The sequence below is a fragment of the Salvelinus alpinus genome, chromosome 8 (assembly GCF_045679555.1).
Source record: "Salvelinus alpinus chromosome 8, SLU_Salpinus.1, whole genome shotgun sequence".
Taxonomy (NCBI): Eukaryota; Metazoa; Chordata; class Actinopteri; order Salmoniformes; family Salmonidae; genus Salvelinus; species Salvelinus alpinus.
The window spans coordinates 74,573,200-74,593,990 of NC_092093.1; the positions used below are offsets into that span (position 1 = coordinate 74,573,200).

Consider the following 20,791-nt stretch of genomic DNA (forward strand, 5'->3'; position numbering starts at 1 on the left):
AAACCCATTGGATGAGAAAGCCAGAGGTCACTCCCCGCTCTAATCTCCTTTTAGAGAAGGAGAGAGGAGAGAGAACGCGAGGAATATGCAACTGAGATTCTCCCATTCTCACTCAGAGACGGTATCATATTAATATGGTATATGTCATTACAAAATGTGTAGAATTGCAGGAAATTAGCTTTAAAACTGCACATTTCTTCTTTCTACCCCATGAAAAAATGAGTGGAATTGCATGACATTTGTTATAAAATTGCCACATTTTCTCTACACCCCACGTAAAAAGGTGTACATTTGTAGGAAATTAACTTTAAAACTTCAAATGTTCTGTCCATCATCAAGAGGGGGGCCAAGAAAATGGTTTGCAGCGAAGGCACCCAAAAGGCTAGAGCTGGCCCTGCTGTCACACACTAATAACAAAATACATGGATAGCTATAGCTCAATATAGAGCTGATATATAGTCAAGAGATATTTTTAACTCTCATCTATAATCTAAATAATCTGAACCTCTCTCATTTAATGGAAATTGCTTTTCACCACTCTGACCTTACCAGCCAGGACTCAAGCAGAACTCATTTCTGAATACTGATTAAAGTGCTTTTGGCTGAAATCTGCTCCCATCTGCAATTTCCAAAGACAACTGAACTAAAACAGATGGACATTATATCCCCTTGAAACACTTACACAACCATGAGAGTAATCAGGTGTTGGTCAAGAGATTAATTTGTTTTGTAAAGATTTAAAAAAATACATATAACCTTTACTTAACTAGGCAAGTCAGTTAAGAACAAATTCTTATTTACAATGACGGCCTACCCCAGCCAAATAACACTGGGCCAATTGTGCGCTGCCCTACAGGACTCCCAATCACAGCCAGATGCGATACAGCCTGGATTCGAACCAGGGACTGTGGTGACACCACTTGCACTGAGATGTGGGAGCTGATGAAGATGATGTGTTCTTAGTCAATAAACCTGGCATAAAGGTAAATGAATAGGATAACCCAAGGAGGCTGAGATGCAAAAATGATAATATCATGAATTTAGTCCATGCTCAGAAGAAAACAAAAAGTGAAAGTACAAGGGGGGGTGGGGAGAGGGGGAGGTACAACTGCTGGTGCGTGTAGACAATACAACTTAATCAGTCACAGCATGATTAGCCTCATGAAACTATCTGGCCACTGGTGATTTTTAGCAAGAAGTGGCCTCACCAGTGTGAGACATTTTCATGAGGCTAATCATGCCGTGACAGATCTTAAGTTCTGTGCCATTGACCGTGTTTGCTCAAGCCGCAGATGCCGCAATACGGATGAGTGCCTTCTCCAGTGCGAAGCCCGATGGATCTTCTACTTAAAAACTCTACACCCCCAAGGGCTTAATGAGGAATTGGACCTTGTATGTTTCCAGTAGTGTTGTCTACACGCACCAGTAGCCCCCCCCCCCCCCCCCCGCTGCTCTTTGAGTATTTAATATCTATTGCTTCTGATATTGTTTTGTAACCCAGACTGTTGTCTCTTTCCAATTATATGTGACATTTGAATTGTCCATTTTTGATATTCATATATATTCCCTGTTAATATGCATTGACTCCCGATTAGCCAGTCTCTAATCAACTATCTGCTTGCAACTGTTGTGCCTGTTATGCACAGCAGGTGTGTCTTCATAAGTGTCTTCTTAATTTGTTTGTACAGCACTGAAGGCATAAGGCTGAAACGTATGCTTCGTTCACTTTTTTTTCTTTTTTTACTGAACAAAAAGAAACGGAACATTTAACAGTTTCAAAGATTTTACTGAGTTACAGTTCATATAAGACAATCAGTTCATTGAAATAAATTCATTAGGCCCTAATCTATGGGTTTCACGACTGTGAATACAGATATGCATCTGTTGGTCACAGATACCTTTTTAAAAAATGTAGGGGCCTCCCGAGTGGTGCAGTGGTCTAAGGCACTGCATCGCAGTGCTAGAGGGGTCACTGCAGACCTGGGTTTGATCCCAGGTTGTGTCGCAGCCGACTACGACTGGGAGACCCATTAGGCGGTGCACAATTGTCCCAGCGTCGTCCGGGTTAGGGGAGGGCTTGGCTGGCCGGGATGTCCTTGACCCATCGTCCTCTAGCAACTCCTTGTGGCAGGCCAGGCGCATGCACACTGACTTCAGTCACCAGTTGTAAAGTGTTTCTTCTTACACATTGGTGGGGCTGGCTTCCAGGTTAAGTGGGCAGTGTGTTAAGAAGCATTGTGGCTTGGCAGGGTTGTGTTTCCTGAGTCCATGCAGAAATTTCTGCGATGGGACAAGACTGTAACTACCAATTGAATATCATGAAAAAGTGTTAAAAAAAAAAGTAGGGGTGTGGATCAGAAAACCTGATGGTGTGACCACCATTTGCCTCATGCAGTGTGACATATTTCCTTTGCATAGAGTTGATCAGGCTGTTGATTGTGGCCTCTTCCTCAATGGCTGTGCAATGTTGCTGGATATTGGCGGGAACTGGAACATGCTGTCGTACAGGTCAATCCAGAGCATCCCAAACCTGCTCAACGGGTGACATGTCTGGTGAGTATGCAGGCCATGGAAGAACTGGGACATCTTCAGCTTCCAGGAATAGTGCACAAACCCTTGTGACATGGGGCTGTGCATTATCATGATGAAACATGATGAAACATGAGGTGATGGCGGCAGGCCTCGGGATCTCATCATGGTATCTCTGTGCATTCAAAATACCATCAATAACATACAATTGTGTTCGTTGTCCATAACCCCACCACCACCATGGGGCACTGTTCACAACGTCGACATAATATTTTTGTTCAGTGTATTAAAGCACCTTATACTTTCACCTTTTGTTTTCTTTCGAGCATGGATTCAATTCTTTCTATTGTTTTTGCATCTCGGCCTCCTTGGGTTATTACTTGTCATGGTTTTGAGTGCGAGTACCTATGTTCTCTCCCACGCAGCGGGCGCCTTTCATTCTAGCCTGAGCGTGAACCCTCATGGCTTTCTACATCAAATGAACCTTCAAACTACCAACATATTTTACATACAGTACATCAATTACCAACGGGTTATTTTGACACCAAGAATTAATCACAATTAATCAAATGGCCACCGGACTATTTACATTGACCCCCCCCCCCCATTTGTTTTGTACACTGCTGCTACTCGCTGTTTATTATCTATGCATAGTCACTTCACTCTGTACCTACAGTACATGTACAAATTACCTCAACTAACCTGTACCCCCGCACACTGACTCGGTATCGGTACCCCCTGTATATAGCCTCGTTATTGTTATGTTATTGTGTTACATTTTAATATGTTTAATTTTTTACTTTAGTTTATTTGGTAAATATTTTCTTAACTCTTCATGAACTGCACTGTTGGTTAAGGGCTTGTAAGTACGCATGTGACAACTAAAGTTTGATTTGATTTGAAGAAGAAACTATTGGAAAAAGCAACAATTATAGCAAAAAATCTACTTAATTCTTATCAAAACATCATTATTATTTTCTGAAATAGATATTAACCAAACTGTTATTTTAACAAAAATACAGTTAATTTGCATATTCTGTCAAATGAAAATATACATTTTCATTAGAATTCACATTAATACTAAAAAGCAGATATCAAATCAAATGTTATTTGTCATATGTGCCGAATACAACAGGTGTAGACCTTACAGTGAAATGCTTACTTACAAGCCCTTAACCAAATAGTCAATTTTAAGAAAAACAAGTTAATTTTTTAAATAAATAACCAGTAGAAAAATAACAAATAATTAAAGAGCAACAATAAAATAACAGTAGCGAGGCTATATACAGGGGGTACCGGTACAGAGTCAATGTGCGGTGGCACAGGTTAGTCGAGGTAATTGAGGTAGTATGTGACCCGTTTCAGGAAACTTTATATATATATAAAAAAACTTGTATGTCATCTGTAAATAGCCATTTGATTAGCTGTTAAGGAGTATTATTGTAAGGGAGTGCGTAACTGGCGGCAGGGAAGTCAGGTGCAGGAGAGCAAAACTGGGTAATCAACGGAGCAGTTTTATTCATAAAACCACAGGAAACCAGAACAATAAACAAATGGGTACAAAACCCGTCGCGCATCAGAGAAAACGTGCACATGCACTTACAAATAAACAATTCCGCACAAAGACATGGGGGGAACAGAGGGTTAAATACACAACATGTAATGAGGGATATTGAGACCAGGGGTGTGAGAAGACAAGACAAAACAAATGGAAAATGAAAAGTGGATCAATGATGGCTAGAAGACCGGCGACACCGACCGCAGAGCGCCGCCCAAACAAGGAGAGGAACCGACTTCGGCGGAAGTCGTGACAATTATGGCTTGGGGGAATAAGCTGTTAAGAAGCATTTTGGACCTAGACTTGGTGCTCCGGTACTGCTTGCTGTTTGGTATCAGAGAGAACAGTCTATTACTAGGGTATCTGGAGTCTTTGGCAATTTTTAGGGCCTTCCTCTGACACCACTTGGTATAGAGGTCCTGGATGGCAGGAAGCTTGGTCCCAGTGATGTACTAAGTCGTATGCACTACCCTCTGTAGTGCCTTGAGGTCGGAGGCCGAGCAGTTGCCATACCAGGCAGTGATGCAACTAGTCAGGGTGCTCTCGATGGTACAGCTGTATAATTTTTTGAGGATCTGAGGACCCATGCCAAATCTTTTCAGTCTCCTTAGGGGGAATAGGCGTTGTCGTGCCCTCTTCAAGACTGTCTTGGTGTGTTTCGACCATGACAGTTCGTTTGTGATGTGGACGCTAAGGAACTTGAAGCTCTCAATCTGCTCCACTACAGCCCTGTTGAGGAGAATGGGGGCATGCTCGGTCCTCCTTTTCCTGTAGTCCACAATCATCTCCTTTGTCTTGATCACGTTGAGGGAGAGGTTGTTATCCTGGCACCACACGGCCAGGTCTCTGACCTCCTCCCTATAAGCTGTCTCATCGTTATTGGTGATTAGGCCTACCGATGTTGTGTTGTTGGAAAACTTAATGATGGTGTTGGAGTAGTGCTTGGCCATGTAGGCATGGAGTACAGGAGGGGACTGAGCACACACCCCTGAGGGGCCCCTGTGTTGAGGATCAGCATGGTGTGGCAGATGATGTGTTACCTACGCTTACCAACTGGGGGCAGCCCATCAGTATGTCCAGAATCCAGAGGGAGGTGTTTAGTCCCTGGGTCCTAAGCTTGGTGATGAGCATTGAGGGTACTATTATTATATACAAATATATATTTTACCTTTAATTAACTAGGAAAGTCAGTTAAGAACAAATTCTTATTTATAATAACAGCTTACCAGGGAACAGTGGGTTAACTGCCTTGTTCAGGAGCAGAATGACAGATTTATACCTTGTCAGCTCTGAGATTCGATCCAGCAACCTTTCGGTTACTGACCAAGTACTCTATTCACTAGGCTACCTGCCACCCCACTATGGTGTTGAATGCTGAGCTGTATTCAATGAATAGCATTCTCACGTAGGTGTTTCTTTTGTCCAGGTGGGAAAGGGCAGTGTGGAGTGCAATAGAGATTGCATCATCTATGGATCTGTTGGGGCGGTATGCAAATTGGAGAGGGTCTAGGGTTTCTGGGATAATGGTGTTGATGTGAGTCATGACCAGCCTTTCAAAGCACTTCATGGCTACAGACGTGAGTGCTACGGGTCTGTAGTCATTTAGGCAGGTTACCTTGGTGTTCTTGGGCACAGGGACTATGGTGGTCTGCTTGAAACATATTGGTATTACAGACTCGGTCAGGGACAGGTTGAAAATAGTGAAGATACTTACCAGTTGGTCAGCGCGTGCTCTTAGTACACATCCTGGTAATCCATCAGGCCCTACGGCCTTGTGAATGTTGACCTGTTTAAAGGTCTTACTCACATCGGCTATGGAGAGCGTGATCACACAGTCGTCGGGAACAGCTGATGCTCTCATGCATGCTTCAGTGTTGCTTGCCTCGAAGAGAGCATAGAAGTAATTTAGCTAATCTGTTAAACTCATGTCACTGGACAGCTCGCGGCTTTGCTTCCCTTTGCAGTCCGCAATAGTTTGTAAGCCCTGCCACATCTGACGAACGTCGGAGCCGGTGTAGTGCGATTCAATTTTAGTATTATTGGCTTTTTAGAATTTTGAAGTAAATATAATTTTTATTAAAATCTACTGCAATGTATAGGGGCAGTACACCAAAATTGGAAATATACTTAATAATTGTATTGACAAAGAGTGATTCCTCTATTGATCCTGAGAGACAATTACCAAATATGGCTTCATTTTCTTTATTGACATACCCCACAGCCAGCATTAGCATCACTGCTAGTGAAACAAGGGGAGTGGTAGGGCCTGTGGCAGGATGTTTCAAAAAGCATACCCAAATCTTCAAAGTCACTTCAACCCAAATAGCATAGCAACCAACATACCATAACAAGATGCGTATATATAATATTGGTGGGTATTGTCACGTTCTGACCATAGTTCTTTTGTATTTTCTTTGTTTTAGTGTGGTCAGGGCGTGAGTTGGGTGGGTATTATCTATGTTTTCTGTTTCTATGTGGGGTTTCTCATTTGGCCTGATATGGTTCTCAATCAGAGGCAGGTGTTAGTCATTGTCTCTGATTGGGAACCATATTTAGGTAGCCTGTGTTCTATTGTGTTTTGTGGGTGGTTGTTTTCAGTCTTTGTGTGTCTGCACCAGATAGAACTGTTTCGGTTTTCACTTTTGTTGTTTTGTGTTTGAAGTGTTCTGTTTTTTGATTATTATTAAATTAAGATGAACACTAACCACGCTGCGCTTTGGTCCTCTCCTTCCACCGACGACAGCCGTTACAGGTATTATAGGAATTCTGGTATTAATATAACATTTTCAGTAGGATAACTATTTTTCGGGGGAATACACACCAATACAGCACTATTTGTACATTCAGAGGGTATCTGGTTTCTGTATTACAGCTCTACTAAGTATTCATACCACTGACATACTTTTATGAGCTGTTTAGACTGCAACTATGCATATATCTAAAGTAATTTCTTTTTTGTACATGTCATACCCAGTTATAACCAGTTATAACCCTAGGTGAGTACATAAGGTGCTCCATCTCTGCAGGTATTTTTGTATTTATTAGGATGCCCATTATCTGCTGCCATGGCAGCAGCTACTGTACTCTTCCTGTGGTCCAAACAGGATTAAAACAATTACTTTACAACAAAACGCAACAGCCTACATCCATAATAGCACAATACGTCATACGTGACATCATTACATTATTATGCTATTATTACACCTCTACAATATAAAAGGTACAATACCACAATACAACAATATTACAATATATGTGTGTGTAGTGTGTGTGTGTGTATTAGAGTGTTTGTGGGATCTGTCTATCAGGTCAAGATCACTCCAACAGGTCCCCCTCCACCCTCTGAAGATATGTACAACTTAATATTATGTCACCAGAGAAACCTGGATTGAAAAAATACTTGTTTATATTTGCCCTAGAATAACTACACTCTCATAAAAAAAGGGTTTCAAAAGGGTTCTTCGGCTGTCTGTGGAAAAGGTTCTACATGGAACCTAAAAGGGTTGTACCTGGAACCAAAAAAGGGTTCTTCAAAGGGACACCCAAAGAACTCTTTTAGGTTCTAGATAGCAGCTTTTTTCTAAGAGTGTACTTTTCTAAGAGTGTACTTTTCTAAGAGTGTACTTTTCAGAGAATACACACCAGTAGAACTGTGTAGATTCAGAGCATATCGGAGTTCTGTATTGCAGTTTTTGAAGTATTTATACTATTGGCAGAGTTTGTATACCATTGGAAGACTTGTATAGGTAGACAAAAATAAGGTAATTTTGGTTATGTACACAGTCTTACGATACGTGGTATAGAAAAGTACAATCTTAGGTGAGTACATGGGAAGCTATATCTCTGCAGGTGATCTGTCTATCTGGTAAAAATCACTGATACAGGTCCCCCTCCACCTCTGGTGGTGTGGATAACTTGTTATTATGTCTTCAGAGAAACCTATATTCAAATAAAGGTCCTATCTTTTAAATTACTATAGGCAGGATGAGGTGTTTTGGCTGGGGTCAGAATGACCACAAAACAACAAGCATTCAACACAAAACAATGGTTTAGATTTGAGTAATTACCTGTGTCATAGGCTGTCTTAGTATGTGAGCTTATTGCTCCCCTTTATAGACTACCTTGGTGGCAGCAGTGGCCTTATTGTCTCACAGGTTAACCTAAACCATGCCCTCAGTTTAACCCAGGTGCCTGCCTGCCTGCCTTTCAACGCCGACAGCAGAGAACACTATGGACAGATATAGCCAAAGACAGTCTTCATCCCAACTGGCATCATACTCCCTATATAGTGCACTACTTTAGACCAGATCCTTATGGGCCCAGGTCAAAAGTAACGCACTACATAGGAAATAGGGTGCCATTTGGAAAATTTTCAAGATAAAGACACATCCTGAGTCAGAGTTGGAGGAGCAAATTGGTGCTCCCACCTTCCGGGCCAGTAAGTGTACCAGGTGGTTATAAATAGACCATTGAAAAACAGACATTAGATCAGACAGCCTCTCTGAGAGACTGGAGGTTGTCGGCATGACCCAGGGCCACTGTACCGGTGTTAGTCAGTTGTGCTGCCGTGCACACAAGTATGTTCTCTTCTCTGTGTTGTTGGACTCTTAAAATGCTGCAGAGATTGTAACATGGAGGTCAAAAGTACACTCTTAGAAAAAGGTGCTATCTAGAACCTAAAAGGGTTCTTCAGCTGACCCAATAGGAGAACCCTTTGAAGAACCTGTTTTGGTTCCAGGTAGAACCATTTGTTTATTTTTGTGGAACCCTCTGTGGAAAGTGTTAGCCTATGGGGACAGCTGAATAACCCTTGTGGAACCCTTTTTTCTAAGAGTGTAGCTAAAACAGAAAGATTTTGAATTTATTAATTTTCCCTCTCTCCATCTCTCTCCTCTGAGTATCTTTAGGGTATTCTATTGTTGATTAGACTCAGTCTGGGTAGAGATAATCATGAATCACATTCATTTCTTCCAAATGTTAATGAGACCTGTGTAGAATCAGCACTGGCACAATGACGTGGGTGCTCATGCATGAGTATCTTTTTGTACTCTTGTGTGCCTTTGTGTGTTTTGTCAACGTATTCTATCTACATACCAGATTTAGTTGTATGTTTGAGTGTGTCTCTAGCAGTACAGTGGCATCAGCCTTACCCCTGGGCTAAGAAGCAGGGTTACTAAAGGGTTTGATATTCCACAAAACAGAATGTATTTTCACCTAGGCCTTAAAATGTTCTAACCCCTGAGTAATAGTATGGATAGCCCTAAGGTAGGTAGCTAGGAAACTCAATTGATGAGAAGGAGATCCCCAGAGACTATAGCTCACCAATGACCCCTGAGACTGTGTCCCAAATGGCACCCTATTCCTTATATAGAGCACTACTTCTAACCCAAGCCCTATGGGCCCTGGTCAAAAGCAGTGCACTATACTGGGGTTAGGGTGGGACATAGATATACAGTGATGTATTTTCTAGCCTTAATATATTTGAATGTATTATTTACATAATCTGCAACCCTGACCAAGGGAGATTAAAGCCTTGTTTACAATTTGCCCTAAAATGTGAGTTTCTTGATCCAATCATGATAATCCAATCACTATCTGATAAAGGTCTGTCGCTTCTAAACATTGTAATAAAATGTCTCTCTCTGTCCAGTGTGTCTGCATTGTGACCAGATTAGCTGGTGCCTCCCTGTATGCAAATTATTTGACAGATATTCTTTCCAAAAAAATCTGAATTTATTTTAAGATAGTTACGGATGCCAAAAGTCAATGGTGCTACCTGTCAATGATTTTAGAGGCCGTTATGATGATGATTTTAATGGTTTGAGAAACCAGATCTGTTTACACTTGATTATATACAGTATATGTTTTAAAGTAATAAAAATAAAACATTTTGTTCATGACAGCCAATAGAAGCTCATCATAACACACCCGTTCTTACACAGAGGGTCGAAGATTATACCCAAAAGTCATGTTAACCTCCCCTGTTAGTGGTAATGGTCAGAGGTTAGCATGTCTTGGGGGTATGATCTTTGACCCTCTGTAACTTTCTCATTATTCATGATTCATTCAGGATTATCCATAATCAGATTCAATTCTTATTTATAATAAAAGCTACTCTAAAATTATACAATACATTATTTACCATTCATTTCTATTGGGCAAAATAAATACATCTGAAACAGAACCAAAACTAACTGCAAATGCATCCAACAAGTTTGTAGAGTCACAAGACTGATGTTGTCATTGCGTCCTAGGAATATGGGACCAAATACTAAACTTTTGACTACTTTATAAGATTCTTTAGGGGTGTTGATAATTTGGATCCCTACCTTGTTGAGATTTTTTAAAAACTTGTTTAACAAAATCTTGTTCTCTGTGCAATTATGTTTGTATAAAATTATATAATAAAAAAAAAAAACGTTTAGCAAGCAATATAAACTATAAACGTCCCTTTTTCAGGACCCTGTCTTTCAAAGATATTTCGTAAAAATCCAAATAACTTCACAGATCTTCATTGTAAAGGGTTTAAACACTTTTTCCCATACTTGTTCAATGAACCATAAACAATTAATTAACATGCACCTGTGGAACGATCGTTAAGACACTAACAGCTTACAGACGGTAGGCAATTAAGGTCACAGTTATGAAAATTTAGGACACTAAAAAGGCCTTTCTACTGACTCTGAAAAACACCAAAAGAAAGATGACCAGGGTCCCTGCTCATCTGCGTGAACGTGCCTTAGGCATGCTGCAAGGAGGCATGAGGACTGCAGATGTGGCCAGGGCAAAAAATTGCAATGTCCGTACAGCCTAAGACAGTGCTACAGGGAGACAGGACAGACAGCTGATCGTCCTCGCAGTGGCAGACCACGTGTAACAACACCTGCACAGGATTGGTACAGCCGAACATCACACCTGCGGGACAGGTACAGGATGGCAACATCAACTGCCCGAGTTACACCAGGAACGCACAATCCCTCCATCAGTACTCAGACTGTCCGCAATAGGCTGAGAGAGGCTGGACTGAGGGCTTGTAGGCCTGTTGTAAGGCAAGTCCTCACCAGATATCACCGGCAAAAACGTCGCTTATGGGCACAAACCCACCGTCGCTGGACCAGACAGGACTGGCAAAAAGTGCTCTTCACTGACGAGTAGCCGTTTTGTCTCACCAGGGGTGATGGTCATTGCAGGCAATGTCAACGCTGTGCATTACAGGGAAGACATCCTCCTCCCTCATGTGGTACCCTTCTTGCGGGCTCATCCTGATATAACCCTCCAGCATGACAATGCCACCAGCCATACTGCTCGTTCTGTACGTGATTTCCTGCAAGACAGGAATGTCAGTGTTCTGCCATGCCCAGCGAAGTGCCCGGATCGCAATCTCATTGAGCACATCTGGGACCTGTTGGATCGGAGGGTGAGAGCTAGGGCCATTCCTCCCAGAAATGTCTGTGAACTTGCAGGTGCCTGGTGGAAGAGTGGGGTAACATCTCACAGCAGAATTGGCAAATCTGGTGCAGTCAATGAGGAGGAGATGCACTGCAGTACTTAATGCAGCTGGTGGCCACACCAGATACTGACTTTTACTTTTGATTTTGACCCCCCCTTTGTTCAGGGACACATTATTCCATTTCTGTTAGTCACATGTCTGTGGAACTTGTTCAGTTTATGTCTCAGTTGTTGAATCTTATGTTCATACAAATATTTACACATGTTAAGTTTGCTGAAAAAAAACTGAGGTTTTTTGCTGAGTTCAGCTCAGTATTTAAATTATTAGTTTTGTACAGTCATTATTGCTCATCTTTATCAAGGGTGTCAACCATTTTTGTATATCTACGTTTGTGTGTGTCTGTGTGTATGTGCCTGCCTGTCTGTCTGTCTGCTTGTGTGTGGTACCTCTATCTAGCTATATTGTGTCATCTATAAAGTGTAACCCCACATACATCATTGGAAATTAAAGGAAATAAATGTGACTCAAATCCATAGAGTACCTGTCATTCTCTCTCATTGTAGCCTAGTGTTTATCAATGCACAGTGACCCCTCCAATTGGCTACTGACTGACTGACCAACCCCTCTTAACCTGTTAGAAAGATGAATCATTTGTCAGCCACACTGAGGTATTCTCTCTCTCTTCTGTCTCTCTTTCTTTCTTTTTTTCTACATCGCTTTCAAAAGAGTGTGGTTTCAAACTGTATGCATACAGTTTGAAACAACAGGAGTAGCAAGAGAGAGAGAGAGAGAGCGTGAGAAGGAGAAAGAGAAAGAAGACAAAGAATATTTAAAAAATGTAGACACAGAAAGTGAAAGTTACACAAAGGCTGAGCAGGGTGGGGGCAAAGGAATCTCCTTAAGGAACATTGAAGGTGCTCAAAGCATCACCACCCAGACAACAAAACTATTCCTGTTGATCCAGGTCGGTAGCGAACTAGTCCTATAGTCCTATAGAGCCCCTCTCCCCGTCTCCCACTCAGAGCTGTGGAGTTAAAGGCAACTGAGGGCAGAGAAAATGCCAATCTCTCTTCATCATTCGACCATTCCTCCTATGCACTTCTTATTGTCCCATAGGACTTGACTTATAGCCCAGGGATACAACTCCAGTTATTGTTTGTATCAACACTTGCACCAAAGTTTGGACGAGAACGAAACACTGCCCAAAAGAAAACATGTACTATTGTGTAAAAAAGTTATCTACATTTAAAATCTGCAATATTATAGGCAGAAGTATACAAAATAAATACACTGCCCAAAAGAAAGCAACATAGAAATGTAAATATACACTATTCTGTCTTCATTGGAGTAGTAGTGTGTGCTTGTCAGGGTGGTAGTTTGTCTGTCAGTTTGTGTGAGACAATACAATTTTGTAATAGTGTGTCAGAATGTCTAATAACGAAAGTACTGTACACTTCAGTGACTGCTCCTATCTTCACGTATGGAGCTAATGTGCATGTTAACAACATCTCCATTGAAGGTTGCTCATAACCCCATTCACCAAACATTTAAAGGAAACATTTAAACAACACTGTAATTTTGACCAGTGCATGATACTAACTGACATGGTAATCTATGTCCCCATCACACTTACTCCCAAAACACAATAGGACCTGTCTGCCACACCCAGCGACCCACAACACCTGTATCATCCATGACTTGACCTGTCTGGGGAGTTTGGAGCGGTCTGTTAAAGTTTTGGTCTACGTTGACATCTATTTGAAGTCACTGTACTGATAGAAAGTCCCATTTCCTGTTGTAATAGCCATTCATTTATCAGTCAAATTAAATTGTCGATGCCACCAAAACACCCGTGAACACATTTTGAGAAATGTCATTGAAAAAAGTGTAGCCTGGTCATTGATGACAATTCAAGGAACACAAGAGCTCAAGAACAGTGTTATTCTTCATCTTTGTTACAATCTACTGTAGATTAAGTCATTTAAGGCATCAACACCAACCCATCTAAATGTGATTTAGAAGCAACCAACAATAAACCACATGATACTATTTACTTTCTGCCACGCCTCCTTTTGTTGTGTGGCTGAACAAGGAAGAACCTCAACCCCTGTGCATATACTTGCAAAAAGTACCTCCCGCCACACCCACCCGCACACACATGACAGGACTGCCAGCATTATTGTCAAAACATTTTGACCGCAGCATAGTACTCAGGTGACTGCTTGGTAGAGGAAACAGAGTTATTCAGACCCAGTCCCAGACCGTAATGGTTAGTATTGGGACGAGCTGAATGAACGTGGTCTGAGCTACAGGACCAGAGGAGGAAATAAGGCCCTTGAAGAGAGACCCCAGGAGTAACAAGGCTGTGGAGACCGACACACAGGTAAGTGTATGGGACTAAGTTTAATACATCCTGGCAATGGCCAACCATCAGACTTGCTGGTTGTTTCCACAGTTTAATACTACAATGTCTTCATTGAAATAGTTTAAAATCCTCTCTTACTGAAAGGTACATTGTCTTATTTCTCTCCCCCCACAGCCCTGCTATGGGTGCTCAACAAAATAAAATGTACTGCACCAGGTACTTGGATGGACAGGGACCCCCAGCACTGATAGACCAAGGTACACTACCTGGACATTCTTCTCTCTCTCGCTCATCCCTTTATTTGTCTCGCTAATGCTTAAGATTGAACTCTGACCCTACCTGGTTGTGTGTGTCTGCCCCCAGCTAATGGGGATGTGAAGGGGAGCTATGCTGAGGTGTCAGAGGGCAGCCAGCCGGAGGGACAGATGACATGGGTCATTCTACACAGAGACCTCCCTGGTTACCCAGGGGACAACACCATACAGATCAATTATGTTTTTGCAGATGGAATACAAACAGTAAGTTAGTGTTAAAACAAAAGGCTTCAGTACTTAGCATGTAGTTATTATACAGAATAGCATACATCATATAGCCTGGTCCCAGATCTGTTTGTACTCTTGCCAACTCCATTGCTGTCTTTGTCAAGCCAAACATGCCAATGAGTGACAGGAGGAGTTGGCATGATAGCTCAAATTTCAAATTCAAGTTTGAAGTGTATTTGCCATGTGTTGGATATTTTACTCCCTTACTCACTCATACTGTCCTATTCTCAGTGTGTTCCACGTCTGAGTGTTCTGGGGCAAGAGAAACACATTCTACAGGTGCTTATAGAGAGTCTGGTGACATTCCGTCCAGTTGATGGGATGATGTGGCAAATCAGGTTAGGCTAGTTGCTAGTCATTGAGATGTTGCATACCACCGGGGAGGAAGCACAGAATGGGTGATCACTACAAGTCAACAACTAGCATGAAGGAAATTAAATCTCTTTGAATGTATTCAGAACAGGTGCACCCCACTGGGTAAAAACTGGCTGAATCAGCATTCTTTCCACGTCATTTCAACAAAAAAAGTCAATGTGATGATGTTGAATCAACCCAACTTCTAACCTAAATCCAATGTCATGGTGACATTTTTTATTGATTTCACGTTGAATTTACGTTCGTTTATAATGAAAAGGAACAAACACAACCGGTTACCCGGCTTTAACTTTACCACTAATAAAAAGGAAAACATCAAACAGACAGGAGTGTACATAGTATTGCATCTCAGATTTTAGACTGGAGGAACAGTCATTCATGCCAGCTATTTGCTAGCCTTTTGGGGGCTCTAATTAACATTTTGTTGGGTCCACCCACCTTTTGGCGATGCGTTTTAGTGGCCCACCTATTGATGGCGGCGAGATAAAATTGAAGTTTTAGAGTTATTTTCTACACATTTTGCCTTGGGGCGTAGAGAAAATGTTGCAGTTTTTAAGCAAGTTTGCTGCAATTCTATACATTTTGCCATGACTTAAGCCAGCCTTTTTTTTTGGCAGGGGGGATTGCATCAGCAGTCACTCAATTAGCCCATGTCAGCTAAAATGATTTAGATTGGTAAGTCTACACTCTTAAAAAAAGGGTTCCTAAAGGGTTCTTCGGCTGTCCCCATAGGAAAACCCTTTTTGATTCCAGTTAGAACCATTTTGGGTTCCATGTAAAACCCTCTGTGGAAAGGGTTCTACATTTAACCCAAACGGTTCTACCTGGAACCAAAAGCATTCTACATGGAACCAAAAAGGGTTCTTCAAACTGTTCTCCTACAGGGACAGCCGAAGAACACTTTTAGGTTCTAGATAGCCCCTTTTTTTCTAAGAGTGCAGCGGACAGCTTTCTAAACTTGTAGTAATTATGGTCGAATTACCGACCGGGGTGGGGCCCATTGATCATCAGTTATCATACTATAAACTGCAAACACTTGCCTCCAACCTATGGCAAAATGTGTAGATTTGCAGGAAATCAGACGTAAAAATTGAAGTTTTAGAGGTATTTCACAGATCCATGATTATTTTGGATTAATTCAAATATTCTGATTTTACAGGACAAGCATCCCAATCCAGGGAAGACGTTTTTGGGAATGAGGACATTGGCGTATTTGCCCGACAACCGCGATGGAAGGAGGATCCTGGGGCTATTGGATAAGGCCTTCTACCAGAGGCTGGTCTTTACTGTAGCAACCAATGAGAATGGAGAGGATATGGTCACATGGGCGGATATACCCCATAAAACAACCCCTGATGCAGGAAAAGACAGGTTAGTGCTGGATGTGTGTGCTACAGAGCAATAGAAAAAGTTCCCATGTTAGTGGACTCTGCATTCACAGTAAACCCTCCATACATTTCGGCTCAATTGGAAATTACCTTCACATTTAAATCATGCTATAACACTGAACTTTGGCGATACAGATTGAATCAAGCCCTAAATGATTTATCTTTTAATACTCGCTTTAGATCTATTATGTCTGTAAATCTATGTAATCTGTCTGACCCAGTGTTTCATCTATATTAACTCTGCATCTGTACACACAATTTCCTTTAGTCATAGATATTCATTTGTTTTTCTGATAATTCAGTGACAGCTATCCAGACCCAGACTACCTGAAAACAGCGAGAAAAATACTGAAAGACAAATGCATCGAATGAGAGGCGACTAAGATCCAATCAACATCAGTTATCAACACTGTCAACGTCAACAGTAATGTCTGAAAGGTGCTGAATGCTCTGTCGTAGCCTACAGGTCCTGGTGTACAATTATTTTAGACCTCTACAGCAGGATTACATACACGTTTATTAGCTGCTGTAATGTATCGTGTCGGTTTTGTTTCTTGAAAGCTTTGATAATATATTTGTATTTTAGATTACAGGGTCCTTATGTGCAGAATGTACAATAAACAGCTGTTTGCTATACACTCCCTCTTGTGGTTGTTTATGTCTCTACACTCACTGTGTTTCCCTCCAAAACCAGCTCATAGGCACCTTGTTCCCTATGTAGTGCACTACTTTTGACCAGGGTCATGTCCCAAATGGCACTCTATTCCCTATATACTGACTACTTATATTGAATAGGAGGTGTGTTCTTCGGGATATAGTAGTCTGACATATGTCGGTGGTTCCATAAAGATAACAGCATTAATTTGAAAACTAAGGTTTGTCACATATCCACACACCAGTCTCTCCAAAGCACACAAATGACTTTTAAGCACAGGATGCTTCCCAACCTTTGTCTACCTCCCTGCAACAACATCCTAAGCCCCAGCCCCTTTTCCTGAGAAAAAGGTTTACCCTCTAATAGTTATTATTTTTCATATCTCCTTCCTTCCTTCCTGCTGGCCTAGCGTGTTATTGGTCCAGATTGCCGAGTGTGAACTTTCCCAGGGTGACGGCAAGGCCCTCTGTTCTTTTCAAACTGAATTACAGCCTGGGCTTCATACAGACAATATAGTCTAATCTCATTGGCTGGTCCCATTAGGGAGGTGTCTGTCATCCAGGGGCGCCTCTTAAACCACTTTCTCCTGGACGTTTCACAGTAGAGTCATCCGTCCCAACTGTCAGGGTCTGGAGCTGGAGCGGCAGCCACAGCCACCGCAACGACAGCTATCAAATCTGTCTCACCGAGGCACTCAAGTCCCCCCTCCCATGCACCTCGCAGGCTCGTATCCTCCAGCACATTCTGGCCCCCATCGTCGCCACTTCCCTTGTCATCAGAAGCCTCCTATCTCTGTCTTTCTTAGATAGACCCATGAGGAAAAGAGATGACTTGATTCTCAGTGTGTGCATGTGTTTATGTGTGTGTGTGTGTGAGAGAGAAAGAGAGAGAGAGAGAGAGAGAGAGAGAGAGAGAGAGAGAGAGAGAGAGAGAGAGAGAGAGAGAGAGAGAAAGATTGTGTATGTGAGTGATCGTGTCTCTGTCTCTTTTAGCAGTGTTTTGTATTACCCTTTGTGACGCAGGCAGCCCTGTGTGTAGATAGTCTTAACTTCGTCCGACTGTATACATACTGTACGTCTCAAGGCACAGTCAATGAAGGTTAGATATGGCCAGAAATCATTGACAAATAATGACTGCCCCTTAGACCAAAGCCAAAAAACACTTTTTTTTATCAGCCATAGAAAGCTTGATTTCTCAGCAGAAATATTTTCTCTCTCCATTTATTCCTCCTCTTCCTCTTCCTCTCCTCTCTCTGGATGAGTCCCAAATGGCACCCTATTCCCTCTCTTCCCTACCTAGTGCACTACTTTTTACCAGAGCCCTATGGGCCCGATTCAGACCAGAGTTAAGCTGTCATAAATGGAACATAATTCCCTTTTTATGCACTTTTCTCTCTATGCGTATTCTGACCAATTTATACGTTTGGGGGGGAGATCAAGTAAATTAAGGTGACTTTCACTTAATTCCCTAATAATTCCTCCACCTTTACGCGCAAGGAAACTATGAATAAGGTCTAGCGAACCTTCCAGTTCCAAGTGGGAAAGGTATGTATCTTTTTTTGGAGGATAGAAATAACACCATTCTCCATACACTGCAATTTACAACTTGATAAACACTATTGACAAGAGGAAGGTACATTAGCAATCTATTTGGACAAAGGAATTGTAATTATAAATGAATCTTGTTTTAGATATATTTGACCTTATAATCGCTGGAGACAAATGTGAAACCAGTCATGTGGCAGCAAACTGAAGCACATCAACATATAAAGTTTCCACTGTAAAGTTGATGAAAAACTGTGCCATTATGCAACATTACATTTGCACTGCCTTTTAACATGCAGGGATGGGCACTCTCGAATGTCTTAATTATAGGCTACCCTGACTTTCTCTGTCTCCTATTTCTATCATGTTAAATATTTGCCACTATCAGTATCAACTGTCAGTAGGCCAAATAACCACACATATTCAACTGCCAATTTCCTGAACTTTCCCTTCAGTTGGTTTAGCCTATATTATCATTCCATTTCCTTCCATTCTTTCATTTATCTTAATTTGCTTCCTCCTGGCTGTTGCTGAGGATCATGAGTAACAGTGGATAATATATATTTTTTAAAGACGTAGGCTAATTAAATTAAGTTATGGAGCGGAGTGCATGGCTTTAGAAGTGTGGGGGGGGGGGGGGGGGGCATAATTACTATTATTATTCAATTGTTTTGGATAAACACTCCAAACAGCCTACCAGACCGCTCAGAGGCGTCCGCATGGTCCTAAAGCACACCGTTGCCTCGTTTTGTTTCACATTCCAATTATAAAACTGAGGGGGACAAAAATGCAATTTCAAAATGTGGGGGGGGCATGAAAAGTTACAACCTTGTTTGGCCGTGTCATCACACAGTTCCATTGTTAGTGCAGGGAATAGACAAAGCTATAGCCTACTATTGTACACTATTCTCTCTATTATAATTATATGTAAACTAATCTTTCAACATCACCATGGATTGAAGAACTTAATGTGGGAATTTTCAGAATGACTCAAACCACCGTTTTCTTTATTTTGTGCGAAATGGCTCTCCAACACATTTTTTAATGATTTATAAGTACTTTTCTAAACCTAAATAATCATGAACTGAAGTAAAATATCCCAGAAATGTTCCATACACACAAAAAGCTTATTTCTCTCAAATGTTGTGCACAAATTTGCTTACATCCCTGTTAGTGAGCATTTCTCATTTGCCAAGATAATCCATCCACCTGACAGGTGTGGCATATCAAGAAGCTGGTTAAACAGCATGATCATTACACAGGTGCACCTTGTGCTGGGGACAATAAAAGGCCACTCTGAAATTTGCAACTTTGTCACACAACACAATGCCACAGATGTCTCAAGTTTTGATGGATCGTGCAATTGGCATGCTGACTGCAGGAATATCCACCAGAGCTGTTGCCAGAGAATGTAATGTTCATTTCTCCAACGTTGTTTTAGAGAATTTGGCAGTAAATCCAACCTGCCTCACAACCGCAGATCCCGTGTAACCACGTCAGCCCAGGACCTAAATATCCAGCTTCTTCACCCGAGGGATGATCTGAGACCAGCCACCCGGACAGGTGATGAAACTGTGGGTTTGCAAAACCAAAGAATCTCTGCACAAACTGTCAGAAACAGTCTCAGAGAAGCTCTGACTTCAAAATGGCCCGAGTTGCTCCTTCTCAAGAAACCAACATTCGACTTATCTGACGTCAAAAATACAGACCTGTATCCCTTATTTATTTTCTTTACAAAACACTTGAGCGTGCTGTCTCTGATCAACTTTCTCATTATCTCTCTCAGAACGATCTTCTGGATCCTAACAAGTCTGGCTTCAAGACGGGTCACTCAACCGAGACTGCTCTTCTCTGTGTCAATGAGGCTCTCCGCACTGCCAAAGCTGACTGTCTCTCCTCTGTTCTCATCCTCCTAGATCTATCTGCTGCCTTCCACATTGTGAACCATCAGATCCTCCTCTCCACCCTCTCAGGGCTTGGCGTCTCAGGCTCTGCACACTCCTGGATTGCATCTTATCTGGCAGACCGCTCCTACCGAGTGGAGTGGAGAGGAGTTGTGTCTGCACCACGTACTCTCACTACTGGTGCCCCCCAGGGCTCGGTTCTAGGCCCTCTCCTCTTCTCCAAGTCACTCGGCTCCGTCATATCCTCACATGGTCTCTCCTATCATTGCTATGCAGATGACACTCAACTGCTTTTCTCCATCCCCCCTTCTGACACCCAGGTGGTGACACACATCTCTGCGTGCCTGGCACATATCTCAACTTGGATGTCGGCCCACCATCTCAAGCTCAACCTCGACGAGACGGAACTGATCTTCCTCCCGGGGAAGGACTGCCTGCTCAAAGACCTCTCCATCACGGTTGACAACTCCACAGTATCGCC

At 42.0% G+C, this 20,791-nt stretch overlaps 1 protein-coding gene across 1 annotated transcript; it reads left to right on the forward strand.

Annotated features, from left to right (window-relative positions):
- Window positions 1–13,687: 13,687 nt before the first annotated feature.
- Window positions 13,688–16,848, forward strand: dtx3la (deltex E3 ubiquitin ligase 3L a). The gene is made up of 5 exons (XM_071415075.1): window positions 13,688–13,920; window positions 14,077–14,159; window positions 14,266–14,420; window positions 15,979–16,190; window positions 16,510–16,848. The coding sequence occupies exons 2-5, from the start codon at window positions 14,084–14,086 to the stop codon at window positions 16,577–16,579; spliced, it is 513 nt and encodes a 170-aa protein (XP_071271176.1). The 5' UTR covers window positions 13,688–13,920; window positions 14,077–14,083; the 3' UTR covers window positions 16,580–16,848.
- The last annotated feature ends 3,943 nt before the right edge of the window (window positions 16,849–20,791 follow it).